Below are 19,287 nucleotides of genomic sequence, written 5' to 3' on the forward strand. Positions count from 1 at the left end.
CTAGTAACCACATCTAGTGGTTCTAGCTTACCTGTTCAGGGGAAAAGTAGCAGCTCTGGGTCGGTCTTTTTAAGCTCTTCTCCACAAATTCACTGCCAATATTCACTCTTGTTAAATTCCTTTTTTGGTCACTGAGCCTTTTGAGACATGCTGGGGCTAAGCTGTGTAGCAGCTGAGGTTTAACTGAACCAGCTCTGCTAGCTTCTGTCCTGTGTGATGGAATATTCCATCCATGCCATGTGGCCATGCCGGTGAACCGCGAACGCGCTGCTTGTGAAAGACGGAATTGAGGTGAAATTAAGTGTACAAGTGGGTTGTGAGCGAAGCCATGAAGAAAAAAAAAGGAAGAGGCTAAACTAAAAACAGATGCTCTTCCAAAACTGACAAGCTTTTTAAGTGTGTCAACACCACCGAACCCGAATGTTTTGGTGGAGGAGGAGGACGAGGAGGTGCCGTACACTCTCACACACACACACACACACACACACCCAATCTCTCCTCATTTAGTCACATACCCTTTTTCTCTCTCTTTCACCCCCACATGTTCCCTCTCATACACATGCATTATCTCTCTCTATATATCTCTCTCTCTCTCTCATTCACTCACACTCACACACTCACACAGATGTCTCTCTCACATACTCATTCTCTCTCTTTCTGTCACACATGCACTTACACAAACTCTGCCTCCTCTCTCTCTCATATTTTCACTCTACATGTTGCTGTGATTGATATCTATCCTTTATCATTAAGTTCAGTTACAATTCTCACTCAGAATGACTCACTCACACAAATGCTTCAGTCACACTGCTTTACTTATGTATTTTTTTGGCATTCGGATGTATATTTTATTTAAAGATATGTTTATGGATTGCACATATAAAAAGTACAATTAGCATTGAAAGCTTCAATTTTCTTTTTTAAAATAAATATTTTCAATTTTGACATACAATGGTGTTATATTTGAAACTTATTTCTCTCATATTAATGTTGATGGGCCCCCTAGCTAAATTCGCCTTGAGCCCCCAAACTGCTAAGTCTGCCACTGCTCTCACCTCATCCCCTCCTCATACCCAGTTACCCACCTGATCCCCAACTCCCCACCTCATGAACCCCACCCCCCCCCATCACCAGCTCATTCAATCCAAAAGTATTGGATGGAGCTTTATCATTCCAGGAAGGACAATTCCACAGCTCAATGGATGGAGCAAATAGGTTCATCTTTATTGGAAGGCAGTACTTCTCTACAAGCTGTATTTGTGCATTTGCTCAGGTGTTACAGTGATGGCTGTATTTTTATGGAAGGGGCTCACAAACATTTGATTTATACTGCATGTTATGTCCTTGAATAATAAAATAGATTAGAAAAAAATTATATAAAATATATATATGGTTAGATACAAAATATATATTCCTTTACATAAGCACAGAAATGAGTACACTAGTCAATGTCTGTGCTTGACATTGTCAACTTTTATATTTTCAGCTGAATTCACCACACAGTTCTGTCTTTCATAATGAGACACCAGTTTCTTCCAGAGCTGGCTGGACTCCAACAGCTGACGATTACCTGCAGCAGAGAGAAAGCACCTGTATTACTCATGTTTGTATAACATTTGCATGAGGACTGGATGCCTATACACTCATTAACAATATCAATAAAAACTCACATAAAATATTAAACTCAGCATGCAGTTCTGAATTGGGCAGATATGTAATTGATTACAGGTGTGGTCTGATTAGACATTGGGTCTCACCACATTAGGGCATTAAAGTGCTTCACCCGATGCCCTGTAAAGAGACTCTAGTCAGCTAGTGTACCTCTTGGTGAAAGATTGTTGACTGCTGGACACACTTTTATGACACACATGAGGACATTTTGCCCTGGTGACAGACTTTGAGAGGCGGAGCACCATTAGACTGAGAGAGGAAGGATGGACGGTCTTTCATAAATTGTCCCCATCCAGGACATCCATCAGCCAACCACCTCTGTTATTGCATGCAGTGATGTCTTAAATGAGAAACCTGCACTGCCACAGACTGAAACTGAGTCATCTTTAGTAATGAATCCAGGTTCTGCACCCTATGAGTGTAGAGCAGGATCTACAGACCCAGCTGTAGCAACATATGTGGGTAAATGTGTGGCAGGATGCCATATGGAACCTGTATACCTCGGTGACCAACCGTCTCAGTTTCATCTTGTATTCAGGACTGAGGCTCCAACAGGGAACTAGAACCTCCTTTCAGTTACAGTTAACAGTTTTCCCCAATAAACGTATTAATAAACTTTAATGCTGTAATTGTTCTAATTTAATATTACATTCATATAAATAAATATTCACAACATTATATTATTTGTTTTGTTAATAAATGAATTATAGTTAAGGATACTTTGTCCTTGTTTTTACCCAGAATGCAGAGTCCATCCTGTGCACGTGTGATGGCGACGTTGACCTGGTTGGGGTCCGTAATGAACCCGAGTTTCTTCCCCATCCTCCCTTTGTTCTTACTGCTTTTAATCTCAGACAGAGGACAAGAGCGAACTGTGGAGACTATCACATACGGCCACTCACTCCCTGCACACACACACACACACACATATCAGAAACATCAGCCTTGTAGCTTCATGGAGAGTTTAGGTGTGGAACTATGGTCTTTTTAGGTGTGGAACAGGAGAAAAAAACCCACCTTGGCTCTTCATGATGGTGCAGACCGTGACCCCCTGCATGTCTTCCCTCTTCTCACTCTTTTTCTCCAGCAGCTGTTTGATTGTACACACCTGTGCATTGTAGGGAGTCAGGATGGCTATGTCTTCTGGTTTCACACCAGACTGACGAACCAACAAATCAGCAACACGGACCTAAACAGAGACCACCAGTAAAAGTGCACAACTCCAAATTATGAACAGATGGGCTGTAGAAGGAGAAACATGCAAACCCCTTCCAGCCTTTCTTTAAGGAACATTGATTTTAAACATTTCACTCATCGTTCACTCATTTCGAACATGTCCCACTAAATCATATTACTAAACTTAAGTTTGCTTTGTGTAGGGCTGAAATGCAGGAATATATATATATATATTAATTAATACATTAACATGATTAATAAATCATGAAATATCTTTGGTCAGAGTAAATGTAAGAAACACTGTTTTTTAATTAATATTTGTTTAAATTATTATTGTTTTTTCACTTGTTTTGAACATATGATAAACTCGTCCTGACGTACCGCTTGCTCTGCCTCGAGTTTATTGGACACAGAGTTTTCGTTGCCGGTCGGCGTTGAAACGATCAGACTGACCTCCTCTCCCTGGACGTGAGCGAACAGGATGGCTGTCGGATTGTTCTTGTTGTTCAGCAGGCGGCAAGGTCCTCGCTGAGCTCCAGTTCTCAGCTTGCCATTGTAAAACTCATTAGAGGGAAACTCACAGATACTCTCATGCTACAGAAGACAAAATAACCAACCGTACACACCCAGGATGTAAAAAAATTATGCCAGGAGCCAATAGCAATAGCATTTCAGCAAGAGCACTGTAAAATAACAGAAATATGCTCACATGTACTATAAAATGACCATTAAAACACAGTTACTGTCATATACAGTAATTCAATGTACAATAAAATTCTGTTCAGATAAATAACAGTAAATTTCACTATTTTACTCTTAATTTACAATGTAGTTTTACAATTTACAATTTAGGCAAACTGAAATTTATATTTCTGAATTAAACTATTACACCAAACCCGACACTGAATCTCAAGCACAGAAGCGAAAGACTTTTATAATAATTTATAAAATTAAGATATTTTATCATTTAATTAAGGTTTATTTCTTTATTCACCATTCTGTACTGTGTGTCCAACATCACTGCCTCCTTCATATATCGTTCAAACAGAGAGGTCTGCATGCCCAGCTCCTTCACCCGAGCACAGCCTACGATTGGCCGAACCTGCTTATGGTCGCCAAGGAGCACGATCTGAAACAATAAAACAAATTACATAGATAATGCTTTTCAAGAGCAATTTTAACACCAAAATACTTTTATTTCAGGATTATCGTCAAGTTACAGTCCAGTCATTTCAACAATATAACATACAAACCCCGAGGTGGAAAAAGTACTGAAAAATTGTACCTTTACTTTGCTAAAATTCTACTTAAGTAAAAGTAAAAGTACCCATCTAAAAAGCTACTCAAGTAAAAAAGTACTCAATTTAAAATTTACTTTGAGTAAAAGTTACATAGTTACTTTTATTTATTTTATGTAAAAAAGTCCAAACATAAATTAAATTGTTTTTAATGAACTATTATTCCAAATAATAATTTGGACCTTTCAGGCAGTATTTGTTTAAACCACCCCATAAAACATTTTCAAGAACAAATGGCATAGGTTTCTATGATCTTTTTCTTTTCTTTACTGTTAAAAAGTTTAAAAAAATGGTCGTATAGGTGACTACAAACCGTATTTGTATAGTTTTACGATTCATTACTATATAACTTGCCATTGCTATGCTTTAACTGCTATTTACATGTTAATTTAACATCCAAGCAGATTGTTTATGTTGCCAATAAAAACTTAAGGAATTATCATGAAAAACATGATAAAAAAAAACACCGGTTACCCTGAGCCATGCAACACAACGTCTCTCCCCCTAACCGTAATAAACACCGCATGGAAAAGTTGAGCTGCGCTCCCATGGAGAACAAAACTCTTTTTTTTTTAATTCAGACAATTAGTTTATTTCCCCCCAGCATTTCATTTGTTACTCAGTAACAGGGAGTTTTCCAATGTAAGTAAATTACTTGTATCAAAGTGAACTTGAGTAAAAGAAAAATTACCTATTTTAAAAACTACTTTAAAAATGAAAAAATTACTAATAAAATCTTCTCAATTACAGTAATGTGAGTATATGTAATTCATTACTTTCCATCTCTGTACAAACCACACCCATAAACTCCACCTCCACTTCATCCACAATTTTTTAGTATTATGAAGGTATTTGATGCACTGTGACTTTTCTTTTCACTGTTGGATGTTGAGGTAAAGCTGTGCTGGGTATGAGTGAGATTACTAATAAATTAAAATAGTCTATGTCTGGTCCTAATAGGGGTTATAAAGTTTTGGTTCCAACTTGGCTCTGTGCCTCTTTCACTCTCCCTTGCTGAACCTCTTCCCCATTCAGGAGCTTCTGTTTTTTGTGGTGTTTTTTGTGTTTTAATGTGTTTATATATATTTCGTTTTTGTTTACAAGCCTGTTTCTTTTAAAGGTGTTGTGTTGATTTGTATTTGATTTATATATTTGAATGTATATGTTTTTTTTTGTATTACTAATCTCTCTCTCTTTCATTTTTATTTGTTTGTTTGTAAACAAGAGCTGCTGTGGGCTAGTAGCAGACTGTTGAGTCTATCTTGCGTTTTTGTAGTGGTGTGTTGTATGATATATGGTGAGGACCCCTTTCACCTACAGTGAGAAACTATTAGAATAGATGAGTAAGTTAGTACCCACCTGCTCAGGTTTATGAGAGACCAGTGGGATGAAGGCCTCAGGCTCCGTGGCCATGGCGCATTCATCTATGAGGATCTGTCGAAAGTCCATGGTCTTGATGAGGTTTGGGTTCAGTGCAGTCGAGCAGGTGCACAGGATAACATCATGCTTCCTGAGCTCATAACTCTGAGCCTGCTTCAGTACTTTTCTGTAACTGTGAGTTCCATTATTAGAATAATTAAGATATGGGTTATATTCATGTGATTAATATTTGCTGACTTTACCTTTCATAGTCAAATTCCGGTTCATTTTCAATTTTTTCAAGTTTTTTGATCTCCTCCGAGAAAGGGTTTTCGGGTTCTCGTATCAGGTACATCAGTGTAATGTCCCTATAAAACATTTAAACAGTGGTGTTTAGCCCGAACCCTGAGGTACTGCTCTGCAATGCTGCTGAATATGCCCAGATTAGGTTAGATTGAGTGTGTTGGAGAAGGGAAATGCAGTGGAGCTGCAGTATTTAAAGTAAATGCAGTGTTAAGCAGCTCCTGATGTGGAAACTGATCATAAAGTAGCTAGCTATGCTAACCCAGCATTCCAACAAGCTATTCATCCTTATTTAAAGAACCAATATGTAACTTATTTTCAGTAGGGATGGTTTGTTCAGAGTAATGTGAAGTTGTGAATTCTCCGCCACACAGTGTTTTGCATTTTGGCCAAAAGGTTCAATTTTGAGTCACCATGGGCCTCTTGGCAGCATCTCTGATCAGTGCTCTCCTTGTTCACCCTGCAAACTTAGGTGGACGGCCTTGTTTTGGCAGGTTTACAGTTGTGCCATACTCTTTCCATTTCCGGATAATGTATTTAACAGTGCTCCGTGAGATGTTCAAAGCTTAGGAAATCTTTTTAAAGCCTAAACCTGCTTTAAACTTCTCCATAACCTTATTGATGCGGTTTACTTACCAAAATTCTCTTAACAAACCTCTGAGGCCGTCACAGAGCAGCTGTTTTTGGACTGAGATTAGATTACACACAGGTGGACTCTTTTTAGTCGTTAGCAATCATCAGGCAACTTCTGAATACAATTGGTTGGTTTGCATAATTTGCATAATTGCATAATGCATAATTTTCTTTCCACTTCACAATTGTATACCACTTTGTGTTGGTCTTTCACATTAAATTCCAATAAAATATATTTATGTTTGTGGTTGTAATGTAACAAAATATGGAAAAGTTGGAAAAGGGTATAAATATAAGCCACTGTATGAATCATCATCCCTAATAGGATACTTGCATTTGATAACAATTCCCACATTAAAGAGTCACTATGGGAAAGAAAAACAGGATAATTCCACTGTTGTGTCAATACCGTTCTATTAAGACAGAGGGCCCCGTTTTACAGATGTATAGCGCACTGGTTAATTGCGGATTGCGCAGCTTGATTTAGAGCATGTCAGGGAGTCTTTAGTATCGTGGGGCTGCAGAAAATACACCTTGCACGGTTTGGAACGTGCAAAAGGCATTTATTAATTCCTTAATTAATCATGGGTAGAGTGGAACAGTAGTGAACCTTCTCAGGAGTGGGTGGTCGACCAAAATTACCCAAAGAGTGCAGCAATGACTCAACCAAGAGGTCACAAAAAACCCATATCCAAACATCCAACATCCAAAGAACTGCAGACCTCACTTAGTGAGTGCATTAGTTAAGGTTAGTTAGTTATTCATAAATATATTTAAATTTGTTTAATGATCCAAAACATTTAAGAGACAAATATGCAATAATATATAAAATCATAAAGAGGGCAAACACTTTTCAAATATTCCCAAATCTAATTTTCTTACCAAATTCTTTATTTTTAGCTGTTCACCTTTTTTAATGATATCCATATCTGACACTGATGTAAAGAATACAGCAGCGATTGAGGTGAAGATTCGCTTTAATCCTGCTTAGAATCTCAGGAATCACTCCCGCCTCACTGTAACTACAGCTCGTTATTCAGCTATGAACACACAACCCTTCGAATTAAAAAACATCAGATTCTTTGTGTTTTTGTTGTTCACTCTGCCACACAAACCACACACCTGTCACTTTTACCTGCTGTGCGAACCTGTGTGAGCCTAAGATACTGCTGAAAATCACACTACATATGCCCTATTCCTGCTGCAGCATCTTACTTTGGCAATCTGGAAAAAACGTTCAAACATCTTACCTGAGTTTTTTCTTGGGCTTTTCATCACGAAGAGATTTGCGACAGAGCTTAAGGTCACTGCCAGGGTAAGGGAATTCCCGCATCTCCATCTGATCACAGTAAATGCGTAGAGGTTTAAGGACTCCTCTGAGGTTCATCAGCTGTTCTGGAAGATGATTTCAGAAGTGTCAATCCCTTCAGGACCCATTAAAATCTCATTTCAGGAGGGGCACGATTTAGCTAAGTCTTCTATCTGTTTAGTTCTGTTCTGTTTACTCCTGGCAAACACGGCTCTGGCATTGACTGTTGATTTGGGCTTACAATAACAAACGTCAGCAAGACCAGTGTTAACGCCCACCAGGAGTCTTATAGGTTTATTACTCTGTGCGTGGAACCAGATTTTGGACCATCTGGCTGCTTCTGGGGACCAAACCACTTAATGTCTACATTACTGTAAACAGGGACCCATGTCAGTATGATTGTATAATACTGTAGTCAGTCTGAACCAGTAAGCCATAGAGCCAAAGAAAACAGTAACTGCCAGTTAGCTACTGCTATTCTATCAACAAGATTATCAACTATCAATTCTATACTTCAACAAGACAATGACCCTAAACACCGCTCAAAACCTACTAAAGCATTCATGCAGAGGAACAAGTACAAGTAAGTTCTGGAATGATCATCTCAGTCCCCAGACCTGAATATTCTTAAAATCTGTGGTGTGATTTAAAGCGGGCTGATGTTTTGTAAAGACAAATGGTCCAAAATACCTTCAACCAGAAGCCTGACTCTCATTGGAAGCTATAGGAAGCGTTTAGAGGATGTTACTTCTGCAAAAAGAAGGATCTACTAAATATTAATGTAATTTTTCTGTTGGAGTGCCCAAATTTATGCACCTGCCTTATTTTGTTTAAAGAATTATTGCACACTTTCTGTAAATCCTATAAACTTCCTTTCAATTCTCAAATATCACTGTGTTCATCTGCTATATTATATATTCAACTAAAATTAAAATCGTTAAGCCAAACAACCAATGATTTATAAAGGAAGATCATAAAAATTTCCAAGGGTGTTCAAACTTTTTTATCCCAATATTATATGTATGTGTAATATCTAAACCTAAAATATGTAAGTAGTCTCAGTAATCTCAGTCTACCTGCCACAATATCCACCGCCTTGTTGGAGGGCCCGCAGTACAGGATGGCACGCTTCTTTGGTTCTTCTTTCTGTTTTTTTGGCATGTGTTTTTGGCATGTTTTGTTTTTCAGGTAGAACTGATAGGTAATATGAAGCCCAACCACAGTTTTGCCAGTACCTGTTCAATAAACAAAATGGTTGAAAGTTAATTATTTTACTTGAAATAGTAATGTATTGAGACTGCAAAAAGACACTTGTCCTGCTAAGTAAATACTAAATAATTATGGTGCCTGGTGGTCCTTGGATCACAGTGAAGGGATTTTGCAAAGCCTTTTGCACAGCTCTGTTCTGACTTTTATTCAGCGGTGGCAGAGTCAGGGTCTGGTGATCCTCTGAAGGTAGGTGATCACTTTCTATTAAGAAAATACAGTTAATTAAAGTTAAAAATAATGGTGATTATATGTTAATGTTTTGCTGAAAAACAGAACTTACTGAGAGGTTCATTGGATATGTTCCCAATGGCAATGCTTTTCACCAGATCATTAGCGTGTTTTATTTTGGCCACAGCATTTTCTCTTAGCCTGCAAATTCACAACACTACAATGACTGTGTTCATTACATATTATCTAGAGTTAAACAAACTATTGATTGCCTATTGAAATTATACTACTTAAAACACTTGACTTACATATATGGAATTTTTTTGGGGATTACTTCTACTGTGAACTTGGTTCCCGTGTCAAAGATTTCCTTTGGATTGGCAGTCATACTCTGATGGTTTATTTGAAATTGGATTTTGATGTTGTGTGATTGTTTATTGTTTTCCTCTTCGTCCTCTTCTTTTTTGGATTTGAAGGCCACACCGTGAGCGACCCATGTGATTGGTAGTGGATCCTCCAAGTCAGGAAATCCAGAGCCATTGTGATGTTTTTTTTGTTTCACTTCCTCTTTCCCCAAATGTTGACCCTTCCACCGGATACAAAGAAAGCAGTTTGTCAGATCAAATTCCAGATGCCATTCTTTCTTCTGTGTCTGAGTCATTTGGAAGAAACCCTTGAGGTTTTCCTCGTTCTTCTTGTCTTGTGGGGTCCAGGTTATTTCCACATCTTGAAGGATTACGCTGTTATTTTCTTCCACAGCATTGTAAGCCGTGTCCATCTGACACAGCCTTCTCCAGATCTTCTGGTACTCTTTATAATCCTGGTACACTGACTTTGATGAGTCGCACACATCTCTGGAAAAGCACATGGTCGGGTTCCTTGCATGTTCCAAACACACTTCAAAGAATGGGTTGATGTAGAGGAGCTTCACCGTTGGTGTGGTCATCCTGTCTATGATATCTGTCCCAACCTGCACTTGCAGCACTTCTCCTAACTTGAGTTCCATGTAACACTCCTTGAAGTGCTCTTGTGAACTTGTCACTTTCTGCTGTCTTTCGTCTTTTCTATTTGCTGCTGTTTTTTTTACATGTTCAAGGCACACTCTGACCTTCTTCCAGTCTTCAGCTTTAACTGCAGATGTAATTTGTCTCCACTTACTACCTGTGATTAGGGTCACATTTTCATTGAACTTAGACTGAGGCTTGATTTTTAAAGCATCACTGAATGAATACACTCTTCTCTTCCAGTGTAGTGTAATGGATTTCTTGTCATGGTTGCACTCTGGTTGCTCAACAACTTTTAGGTGTCTGTACATGATGGTTAAGTCCCCAGACATTTGTTCAAATGGAAGTGAAATCTCAAATTTATGTTCCCTTAAGGAAAGCTGGTCTACTACTGCGAGTTTGGTCACAACTGTGGAACGAAATTTAGAAACAGTGTTGAATTTTGAAACTAGGAGGTCGTAATTTTTTAGAGAGTCCAACTGCTGTACACTGGAGTCACAGAACTGATCAATCTCTGACTTTGTGTAGTCCACCTTCTCGTCTCTGAGCACACTGTGAAGAAGTCTCTGAAGAATCAGGTCAAGGTAGCGTCTCATGGGGGAAGAAGCGCAAGTGTATGCATTGAGTTGCAATTGGAAGTGTCCCAACCTTGACTGCAAGGATGTGCAAGATCTCAAAATCTCTGCCTTCTTTTGAAGGTCCTGAAACTCCTTTGCCATTGGACGCAGTGAAGGATGGATGTCGTCTGAAATGATCAGTTTTGCCAGTGTGTGATAGTCTCTGGATTCTGCCAGAGCTTTCATTTTTTGTATTACAGATGTGAAGAAGATGAGTGGCTCACCATCTTCTTCCTGAATGATTTCATCTTCTCCTGACCAAACTTCAGTGGGTTCATCTACCTCTTGAACACCTTCAACTTCACAGACATGTGATAAGTAAGGAGACATGGGGAGAAGAAAAGAATATTTGGCTTTAAACTCCTCAAAATCTTTATGGTCTGGTTTCTGGTGGCATCTCAGTGGGGTGAGATCTCTTGTTATGTCATTTGAGATGAGAAATTCTGCAACTGCACTGTTGTAGAGGTTCATTAGCTCCTCCACCATGCACTGGGCCCTGCTCTTTTCTGACCACTGTCCAGAACTCCAGCCCCCCTCCAACCTGCCCTTCCTGTGCTCTTCGGCAAAACGACAGGCAATGACAACACAGTCGTTTTCACTAGAGAAGCTCAGAGGCTGTGACCATCTTTCGAGGATGATCCTGTCTGCCTTCTCATATGACAGACGCAACTGAGACCTGACACGAGAGAGAGTGAGAGAGCGGGATAATATGGTGTTGTTGGATTTACTAATACCTAACACCAGTGACACGGTCTTTCGTTCCTGATGAGGAATTAAACTCAGTTTCTTAGAGCTCAGCTTCCTGGAGATCATGAATATGGTTTCCTTTTCCTCTGTGGTGGGACGAGTGTATATCGTTCTGCCTTTCTGTTTTGCAGTTTCATCCTCCTCACTGTCTTTGCTCACATAACTTGCAACATCTGTGATATGGACAGCAATCTCATAGTTTTCTCCTTTGTCAATCACACTGATGGCATCATCCAAGTCTTGTGCATCCCTGGGATCAATGGTAAATGTTTTTTCTTCACAAAAATCCCGCCTGTCTTTATCATCTTGTTCTTCATCATCTTTGGGTTGAGGTGACAAGGTAGGGTTGTCTTCCTTACCAAACCCTTTAGAAAGTTTCAGAAACATTTCATCCAGATAATCCTTCTGTGAAAGAACCTTGGTAACCACTCCAAGAGGAAACGTACAATGCTTTTCCCATTTTAGCACCTTGACGACTAATAGCTGATCATCATCTTTATCTATGAATTTGTCCGTAACCCACTGGTCACTGTTGGGCTGGACCTTACGGACATCTATTTTGTTTGCTTTTTTTTGAACCACATATATCCAGGTCATGTTGTTATTGATGGGTGTCGCAAGCTGTTTGTTTCCTTCCATCCTACAGATAAAGTTACAGCTTTCCTCATCTCTATGCATCAGTCCTACAACCTTCCCTGTCAGCAGGTTGCCTCCATCTGCCTGAGGTTCTCTGCTCAAGATCTGAACACAGACCTCATCACCAGGTAAAGATCTGCCTATATTATCTCTTCCAGTAATGCTGATTGAAAGGGTTGGCTCTTTAAAAGGTTTGGCATGTGCTAGGTCATGTCTTATCATGTTAAGTTTGCAGTGTTTGAACTCGTGTGGGTTGGTCGTCAGGAGATCTTGCATATCTCCTGGACTGACATCTTGGTTAGGTTGGGACTCCCACTGAAAGCCCGGGCTTGACTGTTTAAACAGGAAATGGTGGAATTGTGAGATTTTAGTGGTCATCTCTGTAGATTGGTTCTTCTTCAGTGACTGCTGCATGGAGAGCTCCATATCTTCAGCGTGGCCAACCAGTTGTGGGTACAATCAACAAAAAAAAAATATGAAGTGCTCAACCTAAACAAGTCATCAGGCTGTAGCAGGAAACACTACGATAGATGAAATGGATCACTGGCATCGGTGTACAGTTAATCCCCCATGTCTGCTGTAAATAAAAAATGCTAATGTTTTGGATCAGTTGGAACTTCCACATGTACTCCTATAAACACACAGAAAAGCATGTAAACTTCATTATTTAACGAAAAGAAAACAAATTGAAACCCTTGACTATAACTCTATTTTTAATGTGGAACTAAAACATCATATAAGCAACTTGTGAACACTAATATAACAGCTATAACAGCTGCATGAGATAGTATCTCAAAATAATGACTTAATATCTCAAAATTACTTAATATCTCAAACTAATAAATTAGTATCTCAAAATAAAGACTTACTATCTCAAAATGAAATAGTATCTCAAAATAATGACTTAATATCTCAAAATTACTTAATATCTCAAACTAATAAATTAGTATCTCAAAATAATGACTTACTATCTCAAAATGAAATAGTATCTCAAAATAATGACTTAATATCTCAAAATTACTTAATATCTCAAACTAATAAATTAGTATCTCAAAATAATGACTTACTATCTCAAAATGAAATAGTCTCTCAAAATAATGACTTACTGTCTCACAATAATGGCTTAGTATCTCTAAAAAATAAGATAGCAGGTTACTTAATAAGAAGAAAAAAGGAAGTGCTGTTTTTTTATTTTAGGTGGAGGGAATAGGAATTACGTAGTAAAAAGTAAAAAAAAGTGTTTATTTTCCATCTCCTGACCTAAACCCAACTGATGGTGATTTGGGATGAGCTGGAGCTTCACTGCCTGAGAGAAAAGCAGCAACTATTGTTCAGGAACTCCTTCCTTCAAGATGCTGAGAAAACTATTCCAGGTGACTCTCCCTCATGAAGACACTGAGATTAAAATACCAAGAGTGTGCAGATCTATCCTCAAAGATAAATGTGCTACCCTAAAGTATAAAACATGTTCTGTATTGTTTAACACTTTTTGTTTACTACATATATTAGCATGAGTTCCTGTATAGCTTTAATATAGTCTTCAATATTACATTTACAATGTAAAAAAAACATAAAAAGAAAAAAAAACATATTGAATAGGAAGGTACTGGTAATGTTTATACACATTACATTTTATTCTTGGTATACAATTAGACATTAATAAGAAAAAGAAAGATGAGTCATTAATAAAAAATAAACTACTGGTACAGATCCACTGCCTGACATAATCTTGTTGTTGGTAGTAAATGCACATAATTAGCATGAAGGAGCTGCACTACTCACCTCTACACGGACTGTCTCTGTAGAAAATATGCTGCTTCACTCCCTCACACACTGTTTCTATGACTTCACTCCACCTACGGAAGAGGCACGCTTAGACTTTAACCCTTTCAGAGTCACAGTACTGCTCTTTAGACCTGAACTGAAAGTAACAGAGTGGAAACACGTTTTCTGAATATGTGATTCATGTTTTACAGTTTCGGAAGGGCAGGTTTAGCTGAAGTGATAAGAAGACTGAGTTGATGATTCAGCACTGCTGATAATAGTCTATTGTAATGAGAAGGAAATGTGTATCTGGTAAAAAAAATGCATCTTTAATAGAACACAACAAGAACTGAATGTACAAGCTTTCATTTTTTAACGGTTCCAGAAACTCAAACAGTCAAAATAATACAGACAGCTGATGTGGTTAAACCAAATGCTTTTGAAAATCATCAAGAAGCTTTTGGTAGAATTCTGTTTGGATATTTGACCTCTTTTCTTGTTAGAATTGGTGGACTATAGTGTCCAGCTCAATCTGTTTCCTGGCCTAAATATATTTCACCCATTTTTTAATGGTTTGAGATCTAAACTTTGAAATAATAAAAAAAAACGTTGTTAGCTCTCCTTATCTTTAACTTTAATGGTCATCATTGTTTTTCATTATTCCATCCACTATGTGCAATGTAGCAGTTCCACTGGCAACAAACCAGCCCCAGAGTGTGATGCTTCCACCACCATGCTTCATTTTTATATTTTTATATTTTCTTATTTTTTAAGGAAAATAATTCTGTTCCAGAACTCAGGAAATAAAGGAAAGCTCAATGTTGTTTTCTGTGAAATGGAGTACTACTACAGTTATTAATATGTGCTTTGATAGTGACAAAAGAACAGCTCGTGCTCGGTAATCTCCACATTTTTCAACTGCATCCCAGATTTTCTGAAGTTGAGGAATGTGGGAACAATTTTGAGTTGTGAGGTGGGTAGGGTTGTCACAGTGCATTGTGTTCTGATCATGTGTAAAACTCCATTAGCTTCAGTTTGTATTGGGATGTGTTCTCTGCTCTCCTGTGTGTTCCGTGTTTTGCAGGTTGCACCTGATGTTCCAGGTGTTTGGGAAACCAAAGCTGCTCCCATTGGTGACGTGAAAATCAAGGGGAAAATAAAACAAGGGTGTGTCGAGTATCTGTGCTCTGAAGATTAAACCCACCCAGCACAGGACCGGCAGAAACCACGCGCTTTAGCAAACAGCATCTGGAAACGATGATGTCACAGAGCATTTTCCTTGCAAATTGTTCATCCGTCATTATTGCTCTTACAGTCATTCAAAGCCCTTGAAAACAATTCTGTAGTGGAGGGTTCTTTCACCAAAACGTTATGACTCACTTACTCTGTACAATGATGAGGTTCAGCAGTAGACCTGTTTTGGTGCTGTTGAATAGACTGTAGGGAAACCAGAGCTGGACGTATTCATATTCAACTGCAGGATTTGATAATACACTTTATATTCATAATCATATTCATATTCATAAAAGATATGAATATTTTTTTTATTTCTATCTTTAAGGTAGTAAAACATTGTAGCTGTCACTTGTGATGTTCACTTTAAGCTTAAGTGTATCATATTTAATCTAAACATCTTTGTAGTAAGTAAAACATTGAATGAGAAGGTGTTACTATATATATATATATATATATATATATATATATATATATATATATATATATATATATAGGAACATTGAGTCCAATCCCTCTATTTCTGCTGCAGACTGAAAAAAAATGGATTTGATCTTAAAAGACTAAAGATCAACATTGCAGCTTTTATTTCCAGGTGTTTCCATCTGGATCTGATACACAGTTCAGAAGAACGTCTAACTGTCAGGTGTGTTTTGTTGCCCAGGTGTGTCCTGATACATTAATTAGTCAAACAATAAACAGCGCTGAATGTCTACACTCAGATTTGTGTCTTTTTCTGTGCAGACTGTGCATTTATAGTTAGAGGAGTGATAGGTGACAAACAAGCAACTGTGAAGCTGAGAGAAGATGGAAAATCATTTACAATCATTGTACAAATATTGTCCATAGCCAGAACAACTGTTTGAAATGTCCTTAAGAAAAAAGTCATCACTGGTGTACTAAGTTACTGATATTGGACAGGTAGACCAAAAAAAACCCACAGAATTTGATGACAGAAACATTGTCCATTCTGTAAAGAAAGACCCTAAAACATCGGATAGTGACATCAGCAACCACCTCCAGAGAGCAGAGGCTCTCTGCAGAAGGCTCTTCTGCAGAAGATGAAAACCAGTTTTAACAAAAAGTGTAGGAAGTTATGTTACTTTCTTTGCTAAGAAATACAGAGAAAAGCCTGTGGGCTGATTATGGACTGAAGAGACGAAGACAAACATTTACCAGTGTGGTGGAAAAGCTAAAGTTTGGAGAAAGAAAATATCTGCTTATGATCCCAAGCATACCAGCTCATCTGTGAAACACAGTGGAGGTAGTGTCAAGGCTTAAGCTTGCATGGTTTATTTTGAGACATATAAAGTGAACTCAAAAGACGACAGAAACATTTTGTCTTTTGACATTTAAGAAAAGATGAAACCAAATTGATCGGGAGATCCTTTATCACGCAGCAATATAATGATCCAAAACCCACTGCAGCCTGGAAAAGCATCACAAAAGAAGAATGCAGAAGGTTAGTGATGTAGGTGGGTCACAGGGTTGATGCAGTTATTACAAGAAAATGAAGTATGTGGGTTCAGACAGAAGGTGCTATTTTCTGTGTATCAGATCCAGATGTAAATATCTGTATATAAAACCTGAAATGTATATTTTCTCTCATATTCATCTTTTAATATAAAACTTAAATATTTTTAGCTGAACTCAACCTGTTTGTTTCATCTTTAATAAACAGCAGTGGCATGTTGCCGTGTTTACATTGTTAAAAAAATGTCAACATGTCACTAAGCTCTGTAAAAATATTTGATTTTATTGCTGCCCTAAACAAACAAACAACAATGAAATAGTTTAAATATTTGATTGCTTTTTCCTTTAATGAGGACGCTAAATGGTTAAACAGTAAAAAAAAAAGGGTCTTAACTTCATAAAGTCTTTTTGTGCCTAAAACACAACTTACAAGCATGTTTAAAGTACATTTTGTTCTGCTTAGCAAATTTTTTTTTATAAATATGCTGGTCTCTTATAAATCATCTAAACTCTGCATTGGACCCTCAGTGGGAACATTTATTTGATCTGTAATGAAGGTGATACAACAAAACCCACCATTCATTCTAAATAATAAACACATGGACAGGAATATAAATCACACACTCAGGAAAAACAAGATTAGAAACATCAAAAGCCCTATTTTTTTGGTATTTAAGTGAGTGATTACCGATAAACACGATTTTTATTGTGTTTTTATTGCTGTTTATAGTATATAGATATAAAGAAAATTCACACTTACGCTTACGCTTTTCCATTCTACCTTAAAATCAGAGAATGGAGAAAAGTTCTCTCACAGTCAGAAGTTTTTTATCTGATATCAGACACACAGGCAAATTAATTAATCAACTGAACTAATCAATTACTGCAAATGCTGTGTAGTCCAGGACTAGACCTAATCTAAGGCTGCATTCACACAGCAGGTAAAGTGGCCTGAATCCACCTCTTACTTCACATGTGATTTAAGAGATCGCATTGTGTATAGCAAAAACACATTAAATCTGATAGTTTCTTTTCTTTAAATGTAGTTTCTAATTAAATGGCTGTATGTCCATAGGACGAGTCAGCACTGTCTAAAAAAAAAATCTTTAAAATTAGGTTTATAAAAAGGGCTGTGTGTATTGTAATGTAATGCAGGTGTGTTAGAGGGTGTGTATGTGTGTAGCAAAGAGAAAAGGAAGTAAAAAGAAAGTGAATTAATTAGCATTCATACCCAGTTTATGAGGAATGTGCCACATCCACTTCACCCTCACCGTCTGCAGGAAAACTCCATGCCCTTTTCTTTAGCAGCAGGACGTCAGCAGATGCGTCAGGACGTCTGATTAATGCTGAGGATTCTTCAGAAGAGAAACAGTAGATTATGTTAATCTGTAGTAATGCTGGTATGTTCCTCTTTCCTTTAAAATTTTTATTTCATTAAAAAATAAGTGTTAGCTCTAATAATAGAGGGTTGCAAGACTAGTCGTTTCCAGTAGTGCTCTCAACAGCAATGCATCAACGCATGCGATTCATCTTGTAATGCCATTAATGTAGGTATTTTTTAAAAGTAAATTAATTATGTTACCAAATTCACTCCTTTTACAGAGCCGAGAACACACACACACACACACATTCACACATGTACAGCCATGCAAAGGTATTAAAACTATTCCTATTCAATACTCAGGTAGAAGTATAAATACTAGGGTTAAAAAAACTTCAGCTGAAATATCAACTCAGGCTTTTTACTCAAGTAAAAATGTAAAAGTACTGGTTTCTCAACTACTTAAAGTATTAGTAAATATTAATAAAAGTAATCTAAGGGGAAAAAAGCATAGGTCATGCCCAGTGATGGTATAGTTACTTTGAAAAAGTAATCCGATTACTGATTACTGATTACTCCTTTAAAAAGTAACTTAGTTACTTTATGGATTACTTGATTTTAAAAGTAACTAAGTTACTTTACAAGTTACTTTATTAGTTACTTTCAGCAGCTGCAGACACCACCTCCCGCCGCCTTAACATAAACATTATAACCAGTTTTGCCAATACTCCCTTTATTGGAAAAAGCATTTTTAACAGCATCAATGTATCTCTAGACATTTAAAGTTGAACTATTTATTTTTATAAAATTAAAAGACCATTTCTCTTGAATTAACTTAACATAAATAATTTTTTTTATAAAAAATAAAATATGGTCTTTCTTGATTTCACTTAACATAAATACTTGTTTTTATAAAAAAAAAAAAAGAATAAAGAAAGTCTTTCTTGACCTGACATATTTAACACTGTAAAACTGAACTTTGAACCTGTTGTTCTCTGCAGGGCAGCAAGGAGTGGTTTGATAAAACAAAACCGTGTATATGGTCGAGGCCAGGGATCACATATAAGCAGACTGCGGTCCGGGTCCGGACCCAGACGTTGTCCAATGCGGACCCAAACCGATAAACTACTGAGAAGGATTTAATTTTGACAGTGTTCATTTAAAGCGTCAGAACTTTTCTTGTCTTTACGGTATACGCACTCTGCGGCATGGGAAACTCACAGACCAATCACGTGTGGTGTAAAATCTTCAAACGCTCTCCTCTGCCAATCAGATCTGTGCAGACCGCTGCCCTGGCTAGTGAATT

At 37.5% G+C, this 19,287-nt stretch overlaps 1 protein-coding gene across 1 annotated transcript; it reads right to left on the reverse strand.

Moving 5' to 3' along the window:
* Positions 1–1,199: 1,199 nt before the first annotated feature.
* Positions 1,200–18,717, reverse strand: LOC103026058 (helicase with zinc finger domain 2). The gene is made up of 14 exons (XM_049465807.1): positions 17,892–18,717; positions 13,973–14,046; positions 9,495–12,821; positions 9,299–9,387; positions 9,097–9,219; positions 8,826–8,984; positions 7,691–7,835; positions 5,768–5,872; positions 5,505–5,697; positions 3,842–3,976; positions 3,229–3,441; positions 2,689–2,860; positions 2,409–2,576; positions 1,200–1,570 (listed from the first exon to the last, which is right to left on the reverse strand). Exons 3-14 carry the CDS (start codon positions 12,614–12,616, stop codon positions 1,446–1,448), a joined length of 4,749 nt encoding a protein of 1,582 aa, XP_049321764.1. The 5' UTR covers positions 12,617–12,821; positions 13,973–14,046; positions 17,892–18,717; the 3' UTR covers positions 1,200–1,445.
* Positions 18,718–19,287: the final 570 nt, after the last annotated feature.

The sequence above is a fragment of the Astyanax mexicanus genome, chromosome 16 (genome assembly GCF_023375975.1).
Source record: "Astyanax mexicanus isolate ESR-SI-001 chromosome 16, AstMex3_surface, whole genome shotgun sequence".
Classification (NCBI taxonomy): Eukaryota; Metazoa; Chordata; class Actinopteri; order Characiformes; family Acestrorhamphidae; genus Astyanax; species Astyanax mexicanus.

Bases quoted from the DNA above. Each gene is read 5' to 3' on its own strand.
- LOC103026058 (XM_049465807.1), bottom strand. From the start codon at position 12,616: ATGGAGCTCTCCATGCAGCAGTCACTGAAGAAGAACCAATCTACAGAG. The intron at 5,698-5,767 runs GTAAAGTCAGCA...TGGAACTCACAG, and splicing joins CCGGAATTTGACTATGAAAG to TTACAGAAAAGTACTGAAGC. The intron at 1,571-2,408 runs GTAAAAACAAGG...TCTCTGCTGCAG, and splicing joins GGATGGACTCTGCATTCTGG to GTAATCGTCAGCTGTTGGAG.